Genomic DNA, 19173 nt, shown 5'->3' on the forward strand with positions numbered 1-19173 from the left:
GAATCACATCACTTCCCGCTTTGCTCGGACGGCCTAGGATAACGTCTAGGTGACTTGCCGTTACTTGCAAGATCCTTCTGGGTCTGGCTCCTGCCTCTCTCCCTAACCGCATAGCTCCTGCTGCTCTGTACCCTCCACATTCAGCCATCGCCCGGCCTTGTGGCCTTTGCATGTGCTGTAACGACCCCTGGGATGCTGTCACTCAGGTCAACTTCTAATCCTCCCAGTCTTGAAATGGTGCCTCTTTTCAGAGAGGAAGTCCATTTCCTTCCCCACCGTCTTTAGCTTGTCTGAGTGTGAACTATTGTATTGTTCACCTAGAACAGCTCTGTCCAGACTGCCTGTGGTGATGAACACGGTCTATACCCACACCGTCCAATATGGCAACCACTGGGCTCAAGGTGGCTACTGGACACCTGAAATGGCCCAGGCACCAGCAAGCTAAATTTTTAATTTTACTTAATGCAAGTTAACGTAAACGCAGGTGGGCACAAGCGGCCAGTGGCTACTGTGCTAGACTGTGTGGATAAGGACTGCAAGCTCATGAGGGCAGAAAAGCCAGGGGGACTTGCTCAGTGGCTTGCACATACAGGGTACACTAACGTTATTTAAAGAAGTGAGTGGGTGAGTTAGCAAACAAATGCAATTAAATCACAGGGTGGAACTTTGTAAAGTACACGATTGTCAAAACTAATATGAATGTAAAATGCAATTAAAAAATAAAAAAATTTAAAATTTAAAGTAAAGAAAAAGAACTTTTGGGAAAAAAAATTACAGTGTGGGGATCAGGGGCCCATCCCAAGCCTTGCCCCTTTGCACTGGAAAAGCTTTAACAACCCATGACAGACAATTACTTCTGAAACGGAACGTGACCTGGGCCATACATTCCCAAGCAGAAAGGCAGACAAACCTCCAATTTTGACGGTAAAATCGTGGGCGACCATGCAGTTTCGAGCTGCGAGGTCCCGGTGCACAAACTTCTTGGCGTTCAGGTATGCCATTCCGTCAGCAATCTCCGCTGCCATCTGAAACATCTCTTGCAGGGTCGGGGGAGGTCGGCCAGGGTTATTCTAAAGTCAAAACAGGAGGCTGTGCTCAGCGACACTGGGTCAGGGCCAGGAGGGAGCGCCCTGTGGAGCACCCGGGCAGCTCACCTCAGCGTCAGGCCGCAGGGAACGCAGGTGGCTCTTCAGGTCTCCGTGAGTCATGAGCTCCATCACCACCAGTGTAGGCTGGCCTTTGGACACCACCCCGAGGAGGCGGACCTGCAGGGCAAGCATGTGGGGGGTCAGGGAGGTCTCGGGTGAGGGTCTATGGGAAGATTTCAACTCGCAGGGGCCTCCCTGTCTGGTCACACACAGCATCCTGCTGCCGGGTAAACCCTAGCCTGTCCGATCAAATGCCAGGGTCAACACCTGGGGAGGGAGAACAAGGAGGGGGAATTCAGAACTCCCAGTGGTGGGTGGCGCATTCCCACAGTCAGACCTCTGCACAGCTGTTCCCTCTGCCTGAGGCTCTGTGCCCTCACATGTCCACATGGCTGTCCCTGTATCTTTTATGTCTTTGCTCAAATACACCTTCCCCACTCCCGAATTCCCAACCCCTGCCCCCACCCTGCTCTCCTTTGTGCCACAGCGGCGCCTCCTAACAAGGGACCCAGTGGGGTTGGAGCGCCCGGACAGCTGGGCTGGAAGCACCACAAGGGCAGAAGCTGACTCATCACAGACATGGGAACGGGGCTTGGCACAGAGCGGGAGCTCTGTGAGGGCGCGTGGGGCGGAGGCAAAGGGACGTGAGGTTCACGGAGAACCGAGGCAACGTGGAAGCAGAAGGCAGGAAGAGTGTGTGCCGACCTGTGGGGGCGGGGCAGTGGGAAGGTGCACCACTGTGTGTTTCAGGGTTAAAGAGGTGCTGAGAGGACGATGAGATGGAAGATTCGAGAAAGCACTCGGGCAAAAAGAGTTTGGTTCCAGGTGAGGTGGGACTGGAGAAGGGCTGGGGCGGGACAGGGTCCACACCCGCTGTCCTCATGCTCTGTGCACAGGGGGGGAGAGCAGCAGAGCGGAGTGGGAGAGGGAACCCACAGGCAAGTGATGATGGAAAGAAGTAAAAGGAAGGCGCATCACTGGAAGGGTCGCTTTGAGAGGGCTGTGAGGCCGAGGGAAGTGGTGCTTCTGCATGTCTCAGGCCTCCGTTCTTGGAGCTGCTCCTCACTTGCTAACCCGCTGCTAAACTCAGCGCCAGGCCAGGTCATAAACATCCTGGAACAACACGGGCCAGTTTCCACCCCCCAACTAACCAGCCTGGTGACCTGCCCCCTGCCTTTCCGGGAGAATTACACCAGCAGTTTCTGCCTTTATAAATCCTGCCCTTCTTCCTTCTCTCTGGAGCGCAGTGTAGCTGTCACCTGAGTTTGGGTCTCTTGGGTTACAACTCTTTGCTCAAATCCATGCCTTTTTTCTCCATTACTGCCAGGACCTCTTCTCCAAGGAACAGAGGTGCCTTTGTCTGCTCCCAGGGCACTTCGGGACTCACCACGTGATGGCAGGCGAAGCCTTTCATGACGGAGGCCTCGTTGAGAAACTCGATCCGCTCCCGCATGCTGGCCGACTCGTTGACTGTCTTCACCGCCACGCGAGTCTCCGCCTCGCCCTTGATGATGTCCTTGGCGTTGCCCTCGTACACCATGCCGAAGGAGCCCTGCCCCAGCTCTCGCAGGAGGGTGATCTTCTCCCGCGGCACCTCCCACTCGTCCGGCACATACACAGAACATGGGAACACTGCTCCTCACTTATCCACACCGTGTCTTCGGGGGACCCCGCCACCTCCCACCCCAGACCCCACAAGTGTTCATTAAGTGACTTCTGTGATCCAGGACCTCTGCCAGGCACACAGCCAAGAATAGGACACAGCCAAGTATTGGTCCCTGCCCTCATGGAGGGCATGGCCGACACTCAGAGAGAAGCCACCCCAGCCCAGGGTCTTTCCCGGTAAGTGCCGAGCTGAGCCTGCATCCCACCCCATCTGTCTGATTCAGAGACCCACTGTCCACGGATGCCACTTCCCATCTAAGGCTGCTGTTTCTGCAAAGTGCCAAGGGGCTGGGGACCACCAGCCTGTGAAACCCAGACACGGAAGTGAGCCCATCCAGGACCGCCGAGCGTCAGCGGGTCCACAGGCAGGTGCGGCCACGCGGGTGAAACCAGAACTGCCAGCCGAGCACAGCCCTGGGAACAGACCCACCAAACTGTGAACTAACTAATGGTGGGTTTAAGCCACTGTTTGGGGGGCTTTGTTATACAGCAAACAAATGCAGACAAATGCACGAAGGCCGGGTAAGAAAAGCCCAATGGTCCCTGCCTTCCCCTGTGCCATCCCGGTGACGGGCTAACTGCGTCCCTCCCCAAACTCATAGGCTGAACCCCTAACTCTGGGACTCAGAATGTGCCTATATTTGGAAATAAGGTATTTAAAGAGAAAATCAACGTGACGTGAGGTCACAGGGTGGGCCTTAGTCCGACATGACTGGTGTCCTTACAAGAAGGAGATTAGGACACAGACACTCAGGGAAGACCATGTGTGGACACGGGGAGAGACAGCCATCGACACACCGAGGAGAGCAGACTCTGGAGAGGATAAGCACCTCCCTTCATGAGAGTCACCCGAGTCTGTACGTCTCATCGGAAAGGATGGAAACGAACCTGGGCACCTAAAACACCGCCCCGTCTCCCACGCCCGTGTCCTGCTGGGCAATGGTGCTCCTGCCTTAAAAGTCACTTTTTTACTTTTGTTGCATGAAGTAGTTTAGAAACTTGTCATGCAACAGGTGCCTTCCGCTGGGAAGGAACGGCCAGGCCTGCCTACAGCGGCCACTCACTGTCTTTGGGACAATCAGGGAAAGTATGGGTGTCAGACCTATGCTCCCTCCACCAGCATCACATCCAGTCTCAGCAGCCAACAGTAGGTGTGTCCCTGGCACTCACACCGCCTCCAACCCACCCTCATGTCCCTGCTTCTTGTCCTCCTCACCCCATCCACAATCTCCCATTTTGGCTCCCAATTCCCACCTCCCAGCTTGGGCACCAGGTTCAGACACTGCGTTCTCGTTCTGACCCTGAGCAAGCTCTGGCACAGTCCCCAAGCTCCATCCCCCCCAGCTGGGCACCAGGTTCTCGCCTCCCAGCCCAGCACACAGGCCCAGGTGGCCCCTAGTGCTGTGTCTCTGCAGCAAGGGCAGGTCTTCACTCCAGTGAACAAGGGCTCGTCTCAGTCCCTTGGGGTGTCAACCCTTGACTTTCACCTGACACTGATGGCAAAGGAAACCGGACAGTAGGACTCTGGCCACCCACAGGGAGCAGGATGGTACTCACCATCGCTGGCACTGAGGTACTCAGGGTTTGAAGAAGCATAGAGTGGTCCCACTGGCCCGTCTGACTGCCTGGACGAGAAAAAAGGGAGGCATCCCAGTTTGAGATTCTCACGCGACTTCATGGGTCACTACAGGCTACAGGCCTTCCCAGTGTAAACAGCACTTTTATCAGCAGCATCTACCCACTAGTGCGGCTCTGTAGCCATCTCATCCCAGGTCACAAGAAACAATGGTCAATAAGTGCTGGCGGGCTGCTCAGTGGTTAGAGTGCTGGCCTGCACACCGAAGGGCCATGGGTTCGATTCCCGATCAAGGGCATGTACGTGGGCTGCAGGTTTGATGCCCAGCCCTAGTTGGGGCTCATGCAGGAGGCAGCCAATCGATGTGTCTCTCTCACATCCACGTCTCTCTTATATTGATGTTTCTCTCTCTTCCCTTCTCACTGCCTCCTTTGCACTCTCTCTAAAAAATTAATGGGAAACATATCCACAAGTGAGGATTAACTAATTAACCAACTAACTAAACAAACAAATAAAACAGGCTTACAATTAAATAAATCATATTAAAAGCAAAGGTAATAATATTCAAAATTCACCACATCCTCATTATCATACTACATCTTACTATGATCAGTGCTCTTTTTAAAAAATACATATTCTTATTGATTTCAGAGAGGAAGAGAGAGGAAGAGAGAGATAGAAACATCAATGATGAGAGAGAATCATTGACTGGCCACCTCCTGCACACCCCTTACTGGGCATGTGCCGTTGACTGGAATCGAACCTGGGACCCTTCAGTCTGCAGACCTACGCTCTATCCACTGAGCCAAATTGGCTAGGGCTGACCAGGGCTCTTAAGGCCATCTACATCACCTCATTTATTTACATTACTAGAGGCCCGGTGCATGAAATTCATGCACGGGGGGCGGGGGGACTCAGCCCGGCCTGCACCCTCTCCAATCCAGGACCCCTCAGGAGGTGTCTGACTACCGGTTTAGGCCCGATCCCTGTGGGCCTAAACCGGCAGTCAGATATCCCTCTCGCAATCCGGGACCACTGGCTCCTAATTGCTCACCTGCCTGCCTGCCTGATTGCCCCTAACCGCCCTCCCCTGCCAGCCTGATTGCCCCTAACCGCCTCTGCCTCGGACCCTGCCACCATGGCTTTGTCCGGAAGGAGAACTGGAAGGAGGACTGGACGACCAAAGATGTCCGGTCGACCTGGTCTAATTAGCATATTACCCTTTTATTAATATAGATTCTATATGTATGGCAGAGATACTATACAATAGTGAGCAACTGCACATCCGTTCCCAACTCTGCATTCAGTGACATCATGTCTGTAGCTTGAAATTGAGAAAGTGACAGAAAAAATGTTAATAATGCAGATTAAACTTAAATGTGTCATCTGTAGCCATGATGCCGTAAATGGCACAAAATAGTGAGAAAATAGTATTTAAAAATTATTATCTGATTCTGGAAAGTCACTCCTGTTAACATATGTGTCTTATTTCAATTTTATCCTACTCTTTAACGTAAACAAAATATCAATCAACATTCATGAACACTTGTTTATCAACTGCAACCATAGGCTGGCTACAGATACAAAGGTTCAGAAAAAACAATCAACGAAAACATTTGGTGAGGGAATTTACGATAAACCCGCATTGTATATTGTATTACGGCCATTATCTGTAAACTGCAAGCTACACATCCTTGAGATCAGCAAAACTTATAACAAACTCAGATACAGCTGTATCTATATCTATATCTATATCTATATCTATATCTATATCTATATCTATATCTATCTATATCTATATCTATATCTATATCTATATCTATATCTATCTATATCTATATATCAGCTTAATTTTTCTGGAAAGCCGACTGTTCTGCATCCCCCACTGCACTAACCTCTTCCTCAGGAATAGGTAAATACTTCCAATCACAACACTGAAGAGGAAGACAAAGATGAGGGGGCCGATGATGATTTTTGCAATATTGGAGGGGACGTCTACTGAAATAGAGTAAGAAAACACATGTTTTGTATCAAAACGTGTTCACATCACAAATCACAATCACAAATGTAACAGTGGGCCACACACACTTGTCCCCCATCTCTCTTCTGTCCCTGAGCCTCTCTCTGCTGGTGTCCTAGGCCCCGTTTCCCAGCAGTCCTAAAACACCACTCGGCTCCTTGGGGCTGGGCAGGGGGCTCAGACGGCTGCGATCAGGAAGCACACCCGGCCGCCCGCTTATCTTCCCCGCCCAGGGCCAGCTTCCTCACCATGCAACCCAGGCACCACCCAGGCCCACGCTCAGGAGGGCCATGCTCTGGGCTGAATATTCCATGGTCATCATCTTGAAAGTTTTAATTCTTAGGAGTACTGCATTTTCATTTTGCACTGAGCCTCGCAAATTAAGCAGCCTGTCCTGATTCCAAACAGCAGCTCTGCGGATGAAACGTGCACCAGGGGGTGTTCTCTGTGTGCTAGAGGCTCCTGCCCCGTCTCACTCGATGGCTGGCCCACGGACCTTGGTGGGTGGCCCTGTTGCCAGGAAGAGCACCAGGCAGGATCAAGTGCATTTTCCCCAAAGAACCTCTTTTAAACTAGCTGAAGAAACGCTATGTGGCCTTTATTTTTTAAATTTGCATTAAGGCCAAGTTGTCAGAACTTGTAAACAGGCCCATTTATTCAGTCTCTTCCAAGCCAAGGAAAGAATGGGTTGGGAGAAGTCAGAGAAGGAATCTGGTCATCTGGGTCCTTCAGGAATAGCAGTTCACTGAACAGGCACTGTTTGGTGTCTCTGTGCGGCGACCGTATTTAATCGTCCCATACGGCAAGGTGGGAGGTGCTCGGACTGCCAGCTAACAGGCTGGCAAACAGGCTCAGGGAGGAGAGGGGCCTTGCCCAAAGCCCCAGAACTGGCCCACAGGGCAGCATGCGTTTGGCCCAGGCCATCGGAGTAAGCTCTGACCAGCGTCCCATCCTGCCTTCGGTGGCCAGCTCCATCCTGAGGTATCTCGCCCTCCCGCACCTCGCACCTCCGTAGCTGACAGCAAACCCAGTGCCGTGTGCGGCGGCTTCTGGCAGGCTGAGTCTCCACAGATGTTTGGGGATTGAATGTGACATGAGAAACAGAAATGGCCCGGTTCTGGGCAGTTGCCGTGCAGTTAAATATCCCTCCTCCCCTCCCTTTTTCCTAAGGAGCAGGAAAGCTGGAGGCTGATGAGGGGCTACGACTGAGCCTGTCTCAGAGCAGAATCTGAGTCTGAAAGGAACTCTTGCTCTGGGCCGTGCAAGAGCCGGTCATCCCCTGAGCGTGAGCACCCGCTTACATCCTGCATCCTGGTGCCTCGCTCTCTCCGTTATAGGATGTGAATTTCTTTAAAAAGTATAGTTGACCTTTGAACACGCGTTTGAACTGTGTGGTCGCACTTATACATACTTTTTTTCAATAAATACACACAGTATTGTAAATGTATTTCTCTTCCTTATGATTTTCTTAACATTTTCTTTCCTCTAGCTCACTTTATTATAAGAATACAGTATGTAATATATGTATGTAGTTCAGTTTTTGGGGAGTTGAAAGTTATACAAGGATTTCCAATGGCACAGGAGGGCCCATACCCCTTACCTCTGTGTTATTCAAGGGTCGCCTGTAATCTAAGTGTAGCATTTAATGGTCCAGATCTTTGGCTATTGTAAGCAACGCAGTACGGAATTTCTGTGAGCACCTGTCTGTCTTAGACAGCTGTTTCCTTCCTGTACGTTTCTAGGGCCCACGCTGTGGGCTCAGAGAGTGAGATCTCTGCTAAGACTTCTCATGCACGTTATTTAAACATGTTAGTACTCACCACCCATAGAACAATTCCATGTGCCTGAGCTCCTGGACAACACCAATTATTGTAATTATAAAATAAAGAAACCAATAACAACTTTGCCAATTTGATAACCTGAAAATTACAACTTGTTGTAATTTGCATTTTTTCTTTTTTAGTGTGAGTTTGACAGAATATGGACTTTTTTCTTATGTTTTCTATTTATTTTTAAATGGGATATCTATGCTCTTTGTTTATTTTTATGTTAGGACATCTATCTTTTCCTCACCCTTGAACAACACAAGGGTGAGGGGTGCTGACACCCCCTCCCACAGTTGAAAATATGCATTCATCTTTTGACTCCCCCAAAACTCAAATACTAATAGCCTCCTTACGAATAACATAAACAGATGAGTAACACATATTTTGTAAGTTATTGGTATTATATACTGTATTCTCACAATAAAATAAGCTAGAGAAGAGAAAATGTCATTAAAAAAACATAAAGGATAATACACTTATTTATTTTTAAAAATTTGCATATATGTGGACCCACGCTGTTCAAACCCATGGAGTCAACCATATATTCATTTATATTAAGGACATTAACTCTGTCAATGATGCGACAATCATTTTTGCCACTCGGATATTTTCCTTTGCATTTTATTCGCTGGTGTCCCTGGTTCTTAAGAGGCAGATTCCAAATCGTTGGCATCCTAAGGAGGAGAGTGTCGGTTACTGATGAGCTCTTGGAACACACCGGAGCTTATGCTAAGAGGTGGGATGACTCCGGACGGGGCTGGTCACCAGAAGAGCAAGCCTGTGATGGGAGGGTGAGACCTTCTGCCCGCCTGACCTCGAAAGAGGAGGGAGGCTCGAGATTCGGTGCTTCGATCAATCACACCTAGATAATGAAACCCCAAGGAAAACTCCGACGGCAAAGCTCAGAGGATGAATACGTGGATGTCGGGAGGGTGACATGACGTTTCCTACTCAATGAAGAGGACACGGCAGCCCTGTGTCCAGGACCCTGCCGGCCCTGGTCCTGGCTGTCTCTTCGTTTGGGTGTTCCTGACTTATCCTTCACTGTGTTTGTACTCACAGCACTTTCCTGAGTTCTGTGAGCCACTCTAGCAAAGGATCTAATAGGAAAGGGTCGGGAACCCCGAGCTTGTGGCCAGTTCGTCAGAAGGGCAGGTGGCCTGGAGAATCCCCAAACTTGCATCTGCCATCTAGGTGAGAGCAGTCTTGTTGAAAACTGTGCTCTTAACCTTGTGGGTTCTGTGCTAACTCCAGTGGCAGCGTCAGAATCACAGTGCAAGACACCCAGTTGGTGTCAAAAATCTCACCCTAGTCCTGACCCTGACCACAACCATCCCAGCAAGAATCACCCCACTTTCCATACTCCCACCACGCCAGGTACGCGAAATTCCAGCCAGCCAGGCAGAGGCCACACCCCACCCCTGCCCACCCAGGTCCCGCTCCCCCTGGTCTAGAATCTCCCGACCATTCCCAGAAATGTTCTGCTGTTCCCAGCAGCAAGCACAGCCCCAACTAGTCTAAGTCACCATGCAGACTCACAGTAGTTCGTCACATAGAAATAGGTGGGTTCTGTCCAGGAACCATTGCCCGCCAGGGAGGTGGCTCGGACTCTCACGCTGTAATTCCCGGGCGACAGCCCGCGCAGCCGGCAGCCCCGCTCCAGGGCAAAGTGCCTGCGGGACACACACAGGTGCAGCTCCTGGAAGGCAGGAGGAGACACAGTGTCGGGGCTGAGCTCCGTCCGTGCGGGAGCGCCCAGCCTGGGTAGGAATGTCATGGACAAGATCTGCTCAGGAATGACACACAAGGAGTTAAGGCCCCATTAGTGCAACATGCAAGGAACTTCGAGACTTCTGGAATTTTAGAACCTTAGCTCTACTGAAACACAGGTTACTGTGGTTGATAACAGCCACTCTTCCTAAACCACAGCCAAACATTTGACCTAGATTATTTCATTTAATTCTTACAACAACCCCATGGCTTAGCTCTCCTTAGAGACGAGGAAAGTGAGGCTTAGGGGAAAGTCAGAACTTTTGCTGTAAAGGGCCAGAGAGTAAATATTTTCAGCTTCAACGGGGAAGATGGTCACTGCCACCAACTCAACCCTGCCGTCACAAGCAGCCAGAGACAAATCCCAACCCTGCAGCATCTGTAATCAAACACAGTGGAGGCACCACACAATACTATTATTGTGTCCATTTTATTGCAACCATTTAAGATGTGGAAGCATTTCCTAGCCCACAAGTTGTACAAAACCAGGCATATAAAAATAGTTTGCCCACCGTGACTGAGGATGTGAAATGATTAGTCAAAGATCTTATAGCTGGTGAGTGGCAGGGCTGGCCTTTCAACCCTAAACTTTTTGGCTCAAAACTTCTTGCTCCCACTCTGGGATAGTTTTTTTTTTTGTTTTGTTTTGTTTTTTGAGAAAACGCAGAATATAAAACCTTTATTGCTTAACTGAAATGTTAATTCTTGGTTACAACTATTCATATAACTGCTCCATGTAGGAATCACAGTAGTCAACATTAAGTACAAATTTATTACCATACTAGAGGCCCAGGGCACAAAATTCGTGCACTGGGGGGGTGGGGGAGGGAGGAGGGTGGGGAGTCCCCCTCAGCCCGGCGTGCACCCTCTCGCAGTCCAGGACCCCTCATTCCCTACCGCCCGCCTGCTCGCTGCTCCTTAGCGCTGCCACAGAGGCAGGAGAGGCTCCTGCCACCGCTGCTGCGCTCGCCAGTCATGAGCCCGGCTTCTGGCTGAGTGGTGCTCCTGCGTTTAGCGTCTGGCCCTTGGTGGTCAGTGCATGTCATAGTGACTGGTCGCCCCACCGATCGTTCCTCCATTCGGTCGATTTGCATATTAGTCTTTTATTATATAGGATATTTCTTAAGATAAGATCATTCATGGTACACTGCCCCTTAATCCCTAAATATGCAGTTAAAGTGTTTTCAGAAGTGACTATGAAACTGGTAAGAAAGCTAAAATAATTTCTGAAGTCAAATAGCTATGAATCTGGGCCAGAGAGCTCCTTAATTTCTCATCTTCCATAAACAGCTTCACAAATCATTCAGAAAATCAGCCTAGATATAAACATAATAAACCACATTTCCTGTCCATTCTTGAAGTTGATCTTTCTTAAGAAATGATCGAACAGCACCTGTCTTTGAAGATGGCAGTGAGGCCTGACCCTGATACTCAAGCTCTGGCTCTGAATCAGCTTTCTGCGTTGGATTGGTCAGGAGTCACTTCCTTCCGCATCTTCATCAGGGAACTTAAGTGAGTGTGTGTTAATATTATCTCCTCTTTTCGCATTCCATTTTGTCACTGGAAAGGCAGAAGTGACCTTTCAGTGCAGCCAGGGCAGCATGAGTAGAAAACAGATGGAAACCAATGGAAATCCCCCAGGAACTACAGAACAAAAGCTTTAAGTGCTGCCCTTGAGTAAACCTTCAACGCCAACAAGGAAGGAAGCTTCCAAAACAACATTATTGGTAACCCCGGAGAAGACGACGGCCGAAGGACCGGCGAGGGGCACCGAGCTGGCGAGCACAGAGCACAGCGCGGCACCACGCGCACGGGTACCACGCACACGCAGCCGGTGGCGGCTCCTCTGTCCCCAGTCCCTCGGAGCCCAGCGGCGAGGACCCCTTCACCCCCTCCGTGTCCCACTCCATGGAAGTAGCGGAGGATCCGTCAATTGTCTTCGTGCCATGCCCGCTGTGGGATGTTTTCACCGGACCTCCAGACGTCCCAGAGGGCAGGAAAGAAGGAACCCCTGTCCCCTAAATCACATTTCAAGCTCCCCACTGTGCCTCCTGGCCTCTGCCTCACCAGAACCAAACGGAAACATGGCTTGATGTCTTAACAAGTTTAAATTCTCCTCCCTCCCTGACCTTTCTTCTACTTCATTTAGAAAGGCGGGGATCTGCCTAAATGTCTGATAAAGAGAGCAGGTAAGCACATACACCCCAGGGGTAAACAGCCAACTAGAGACTCACCCAGAGCTCATTAGGAGAGGCAGGAGGCTCACAGGGCCAGGCTTTGAAAACTTCCCAACCACTCCGAGCTCACAGTGCGTGCAGAGAACTGGCCAGGAAAAGTTAGAGAGCAAGAACTGAGAGCTCCCGTGCCCGTCGTGCGACAACAGCAACCGGCAAACAGACCGGCTGTAGGCCAGGCTGGGAGCTCTAGTCCAAAGGTTCTTACAAGGATGAGTCACCAAGTAGAAAGCGACAAACAAGTAAACATAGAAGCCAAAGGTAGCAACTATCCAGGACAAGGGGACATGCAACCTCCAACCTCAGTCATTTGCCCCAGATGCTTCAGGGGTGGGGACTGAGAAGGGAGCATGATGGAAGGAACTAGAACTTGATAGTCTCCCCACAGACACCATAAAAAAAAAAAAAAAAAAAAAAGAAGCCGGTGAGAGTTTTGTAAGGCTGGCAAAGCCATAGTGGTGCAAAACATTTTTAACTTTTATCAAAGCGATGCTAGACAAAAACTAAGATAGATTGTTGGAGGCCATCGACCAGTCGTGGCTATGAATAGGCTTTTTAAGAAGTTCCAGTAACCTCTCACTCTCTCCTAACCCCCCCACCCCGCACCCCCCGCCGCGCCCCCATCCCTCTGTTCCCCTACATGTTGAAAAGGGCTGGTCTGTCTGGGATCGGGGCCAGAGCAAAGGAGGATGGGGATTCATGATGGGGATCCCACTGCTGACCCATGGGCTTCAGGAACAGCAGAGGCAGGCCAGCCCACGGCAGCTGGAGGACACAGGAGTGGGTCCAATGCCAACAGGCAACCAGGGACTGAGGGGTTCCTAGGACGTAGGACTTCGTCTCAAGCCTAAAAAATTCCAGGCAGGTGGGGTAGAGTTGGTCATAGCAGCAGGAATAAAATCAGGACGGTCTGCAGCGTAAACACATGTCACTCACTGCACAGAGTCCATATTCTCCTCCTGCTTCCAACAACACCCAACTTCCTCTGGTAGCTGTACCTCCCCTTGGGTGTCTCCTGCCTCCCACCCTCCACCCCACCCGGGCTCCAGGGCTCGAAGAGTCCCATTGGTTAGGGAAGGGCACAGAACTAGACCCAAATGAGCCATCACCGAAATGCAAATCAAGACCACAGTGAGGCAGCGCCGACTGGCACGGCTCTAATAAGACAGACCAGGACAGGCTGGCAAGGACGCACAGAAATCACAGCCCGCACATGCTGCTGGTGGGCACAGAAAAGGGTGCAGCTGCTTTGGGAGAGCCTGGCATTTCCTTCAACGTTAAATGTCGAGTTACCATGTGACCCAGGAATTCCACTCCGAGGCATGCACCCAAGAGAACTGAAACATATGCCCACACAAAAACGTGTACATGCGTGTTCATAGCAGCATGATTCCTAAGAGCCGAAAGGTGGAAATAACCCAAATGTCCATCAAAAGATGAATGGATAAACAAAATGTGGCTTCTTTATACAATGGAATAGTGTCTAGTCATAACAAGGAATGAATTACTGATATAAGCTACAATGTAGATGAACCTTGAAGACATTATGCTAATGAAAAAGCCAGAGACAAAAGGCTACATATTATATGATCCACATATGACATGTCCAGGTCAGTCAGATTCACAGAGGCAGAGAGTGGACAAGTGGTTGCCAGGAACTGGAGAGAGAGGAGGCGGAGAAGATTGGGGGTGGTGGCTGGGGGAGGTTATGAACATATCCTGAAATCGGCTGTGGTCAGTGTTGTACGAGTCTGTAAATGTGCTGAAAACCATTACATTGCACATGTTAATGGGTGTGTTTCATGGTAGGTGAACGTATCTTAATAGGCTGTTATTAAAAACCCCCATGGCCCGGCCCAGCCGGGGGCACAGTTGGTTGGAGCACTATTCTGTCCACCAATTCCCTGTATGTGCACTGAGGCTGCAGGTTCCATTCCAAGTTGGGGAGCATACAGGAGGTAACCTCTCTCTCTTTCTCTCACTCCCTCACCTCCTTTCTCTCTCTCTAAAAATAAAATAAAATAAATATAAATATCAATAAACAGCTCCTCAGGTGAGGATTAAAAAATAATCCTCATCCCCATCAGCACACAGCACTCCCCTGGTCACGTGATTGGTCCCTGGGTGTCACGTGGCTCAGCCTGGATGGGCATGCTGGGACACCAATGATCTCGCTTCTGGTAGGCTTGGCGCTGAGCGGATATGAGACTTGATACCACAGAACCAAAGAAGGACAGCTAAGAGCTGCGGGGTTCACTGCAAGGACACTTACAATGCAGCTGGTACAAAGGAATTCTGGATCCAGCCATGTCTGAACTCCTTAAACTGTTCGGTTAGGGAACGAATTAGCTTCCCTTCTGCCATAAGCTAGTTTGATGGTGGAGGGTGGGGGTGGGAGGGGCTGGAGTGGGGGAGTTCTTAACGCTGGTGGAAGATGAGGATCTAACACCCAGAGCCTGTAATCTCAGCCTCTACATTATACTGAACAAAGGTCTTCCCAAACACCCTTACAAAAGGCTGCACATCCACCCACTTTATGGACATGCCCTGGTTTATGTGTCCATTTCCAACAGACATCCACCTCGTGCCTTGCACTTTTTGATGGTGATGAAAACATCATGAATAAAGTTTTACACTCCCCTCCAATTCCCAATTATTTCCTTAGGACACATGGGATTAACATATACAGAATAAGATAGTAATACATCTTACAATAATGACCCTCCATGAGTCATGCCTCCCTTTATGCAACCCTGAGAGGCCCCCTCCTATGCTGAGGCTGGGCTGGCCATTGTACTCGCAGACATACATTCTTCTTTGTTTCTTTTTACAACTCACTGCAGCCATAAGAACAGGCCTCGGGCCAGATTTGGACCACAGGCCATTGCTTGCTGATTGCAGTTTTAAATCACCGTCAGAGCTGAGTATTTGGGAACACATAGGGAGGCCCAGCTCACCTTTCTGACTCGGGAAGCTATGCTGTGCCCACCTGGTTACAGGATCGCCAATGTTCCAAGACACTGGGCAGTTTTGTTATAACCTCTGTAAGGTGCTGGCAAACGAGGCCCACAGGCTAAATCTGACCCACTGCTTGTTTTTCTAAATAAAGTTTTATTGGCACACGCTACGCCCACTCATTTACATATCATGTATATGGTGGCTTTCAAGCTACAATGGCAGAGTTGAATATTTGCAATAGACTGTCTGGCTACAAAGCCAGATACACTGACTACCTGGCCCTTTACAGAAAAAAGCTGCCCACCCCTGGATTAGAACACCAGGTAGGCTTGGGTTTGAATCCTGACTCTGTTCTTACTAGGATGACCTTGGACACAACTGAAATTCTGGAAGCCTCCGTATGAAGCTCATTTTGTTATTCTGAGGATTTATTGCCTTTCATCGAACCCAAGAAGCATTTCATCTTCACATCTGACATTTGTGAAACCGGGACGCACCCTGGAGACCACAGTTGGGGGTGGCAGTGTCTTTCTGCTTCTTAGCGGCTCCTAAAAATAACGGGGCCTCCGTGGCATCTTAGATGCAATAAATGAGATGCAGGCAAAGAGCTCAGCATGCGCAGGGCACACAGTGAGCCCTCGGGTAGCTTAGCTGCTTTTCAGTTCTTAGATCCCATGTCTTGTGCATCTTGGCGCTCACCCACCACCCTGCAGAGCGTCTGGTAGTAAAGACAGGCACCCAGCAAACAGTCACTTATTAAAGTTTTCAGTTATCTGTTCCCAGAATCAGGTAACTCTCGCTAAAGTGAGACGAGTCTCCTGTCATGTCAGGAGGGACACAAATGCAGGCAGCCACCGTTCAACTTGTAGGCAGAGCTAAAAGGCAACATGAGAAGCTGCTGAACGCAGTCTGTGGACAGGCATCTCTGACCGTCTCCCTGGAAAGGTATGTAGCAAAGCATCTAATGAGAGAAGCATTTAGGCTGGAATTTAAGAACAGGAAGGAGGCACTGACAGCCTTGCAGGTTCATGCCCAGGGCCCGGGTCTTACCTCATCTCCGTATCGCCGATAGCTCACTTCATACAGCACAATCAGACCGTTCGGGTGCTTTGGCTCCTGCCACATCAAATGAACGATGTTGTTCTCGAAGATTTCATGGGTCACGGGGCCAACAATGTCATCTGCCTTGGCTGTAAGGGGTAGTGGTTAGAGGCAGGGACCTGATCCCTGGGTTGAATCCCACCTCCACCACTTACCAGCTATTGATTTTGAGCTGGTCACATAACTTCCTAGGTTCCATTTCCCTCGCTGCAGAACGAACATGTAAAACTCACCTCAAAGAGCTGTCCACATATCTATGCCTGTCTGTGTGTCATTGGTTCTGTTACTCTGGAGAACCCAGGCTAATTCTAGAAGCCTCAATACCATATATATTTCTTAATTTTTTTTCTTATGGTTTGTGTGTATTTTCTAATGTTGATATAACGGCTCTGCATGACTAGTGTAACTGAAGATAAGAAAGGCAACACAGATGGACCTTGCAGGCAGTAGGCTAAGAAAGAGGTCAGACGGAAAGACAAGTACTGTATGACTGAAAAAGCAGAGCTCCTAGAAACAGAGCAGACTGGTGGCTACCAGGGGCTGGGCGAGGCGAAGTGGGGGATGTTGGTCAAAGGGTACAAACGTCCAGTTGTAAGATGAATAATTCCTAGGAGCGCATGTACAGCACGGTGACTGTAGTTAAACATACTGTACTGTGTGCTTGAAAGTTGCTAAGAGAGAACTTCAATGTTCACCACCAAGAAGAGCTGAGAATAATGTGACGTGATGGAGGTGTTAGCTGACGGTAGGGGGTAGGCGCAGTGTAATCACAGTGCCTATAGGACGGGGTCAAATCACCCCCTTGTAACTGTGTTACAGGAACTTACACGATGCTATATGCCAATCGTTTCTCAATACAGCTGGGAAAAGCTAAAAATAAATAAAAAGTTCTAAGGGCAGATCAGTTAGGAGGTAGGGCCCCTGCTTGGTCAGCGTGTGTATCCTGGCCCCACGGTGTGCCTGCCCACCTTCGGGCATGGTCCTGGCGCTGATGTAGGCGGCCACGCTGCACCTCTCCTCGGGGAAATCCTGGTTGCAAGCCTGCAGCTCGATGCGGTAGCCAGTGAAGTGGCGCAGGCCCGAGATGACCAGCGACTCCTTGTTCACCACTTTCTCGAAGGGCCGCGGCTCCTCCGAGCTTGTGGGCACGATGGTTGAGGTGTTGGGGAAACCCAGAGCTGTGGGCACAGCCGTCGTCACGTTCCCCTCGTCACCAAGGGCCCTGCGTTTTCTCGACGACCTGTCGCGACATCAGGACACAAAGGGTCATGCAATCACCATCTGTAAACAAATGCTGCTGGCGAGTAAGGGGCTTAGAACAAAGGACTGGAGCAGGGGATGTGAGGGAGCAGGTGAACGGCCAGGAATTACAACAGAGCCGCTTGCAAGATGCCCTTCGAAGCCTCAGCAGGAGGGGGCAGGCCCACGGAGAGGGCGCGGGGGCCGGGGCCATCGCTGTAGACTACCACGATGTTGCCCTCAACCTGCTCGATTTCAGGTTTTCATTTTGCAGAATAATAGACGACCCAGGGTGAGTGTTCAAAACACGATGCCAAAAGCCTGTAAGGATCAAGCGGACTGAAGGGTCCCAGGTTTGATTCTGGTCAAGGGCACATGCCCGGGTTGTGGGCTGGATCCCCAGTAGGGAGCGTGCAGAGGCAGCCAATCAGTGATTCTCTCTCATCATCGATGTTTCAATCTCTCCCTCCCTCTCTGAAATCAATAAAAGTATATTTAAAAAAAAACAAAAACAAACAAAAAGGACATACTAACTAGAACAGAATTTACGTTTTTCTTTTTCAATGTGAAACGAGGTTTTTCCTCATTACAACAGTAGCACATGCTCGTTGCAGAAAAGTTGGAAAACTAAAATATTCCAATTTATGCATAAGCCATAATTTACTTAGCCATCCTCCTATATTTTTAAAATGAGTGTTTTTCCAATTCTTTTTTGGTATTACAAATATTGCTTTGACCATTGTCTCACTGTCTGATTGGACCCTAAAAGTAGATTCCTCGAGGAGAAATCACTAGGTTATACTTCATACGTTGGGCTAAATTCTATCTGGACCTTAGACTGACTGTGGTCTCACCGCGGCCCCTGAGGCCCGATGTCCGCGTGGTTACTGGCTGCATTAGGTAACACTGAGTGAGGTCAGCGGGGCTGAGGTATTTTTTTGGAGCATCACTCTACTGCTTTATTTGTATCTCTTCGTACTGCTGAGTGAGAACTTTTCTTTCCTTTATTGCTTCTTTTGTGTTTCTCTAGGGAACTGTCCACCTTACCCTATTTTTCCACATCCTCACTCTTGTGTTGTTCATTCACTTAAGATATTAATCTTTACACATTGTGTTGCATGACTTCTTCTTGTTTGCCAGCAAACTTTTTTTAAATGACCCGAAATAGTCTTTCCCTGTAAAATTTTGTATCTCAGCCAGTTTTTAAATTTTTTCTTTACAGTAACTGTACATGGGGTTACTTAGGTTTTATGGCAATTATGAAAGATCTTTCTCCTTGTTTTGTATACTAATTATTGCTAGTATAGCCACAGGCTTTAGTTTCTTTATATTGTCCCTACCTTCCCATCCTCTCGTGCTAAGAGTTTCATAGTTGATTTCCTTGGGTTTTCAAGGAACACACCAGTAAACAGGTCAGCATACTTTTACCGTAAGTGCTAGAGAGTGAATATTTTGGGCTTTGTGGGACATATGGCTTTTATCGCAACTACTCAACTTTCCATGGCCTTCAAGCCACTGTGGCTTGAAAGCAGCCATGGACACAATGGAAACGAATGGTTGTGGCTACATTCCTAATAAAACTTCTTCAACACACAGGTAGCTGGGTCCTGGGCCAGCATTTGTCCAGCCTTACACT

The 19173-nt window shown here is 49.4% G+C and overlaps 1 protein-coding gene and 1 pseudogene across 7 annotated transcripts in view; both read right to left on the reverse strand.

Moving 5' to 3' along the window:
* The window catches only part of INSR (insulin receptor), a 164363-nt gene that overhangs the window by 16643 nt on the left and 128547 nt on the right, over window positions 1-19173 (reverse strand). For 5 of the 7 annotated variants that reach the window (XM_036315560.1, XM_036315555.1, XM_036315561.1 and 2 more), the window contains 8 exons: window positions 17267-17538; window positions 16248-16387; window positions 9775-9934; window positions 6285-6387; window positions 4371-4438; window positions 2536-2780; window positions 1155-1265; window positions 911-1070 (listed from right to left, as the gene is read on the reverse strand). In XM_036315560.1, the coding sequence (XP_036171453.1) occupies window positions 911-1070; window positions 1155-1265; window positions 2536-2780; window positions 4371-4438; window positions 6285-6387; window positions 9775-9934; window positions 16248-16387; window positions 17267-17538 (1259 nt within the window). The remainder of the gene's footprint in view (window positions 1-910; window positions 1071-1154; window positions 1266-2535; window positions 2781-4370; window positions 4439-6284; window positions 6388-9774; window positions 9935-16247; window positions 16388-17266; window positions 17539-19173) is intronic. The other 2 variants (XM_036315556.1, XM_036315558.1) reach the window with 1 other exon arrangement.
* On the reverse strand, window positions 11029-12549 carry LOC118657818 (annotated as a pseudogene).

The sequence above is a fragment of the Myotis myotis genome, unplaced genomic scaffold, assembly GCF_014108235.1.
Source record: "Myotis myotis isolate mMyoMyo1 unplaced genomic scaffold, mMyoMyo1.p scaffold_m19_p_6, whole genome shotgun sequence".
Lineage (NCBI taxonomy): Eukaryota > Metazoa > Chordata > Mammalia > Chiroptera > Vespertilionidae > Myotis > Myotis myotis.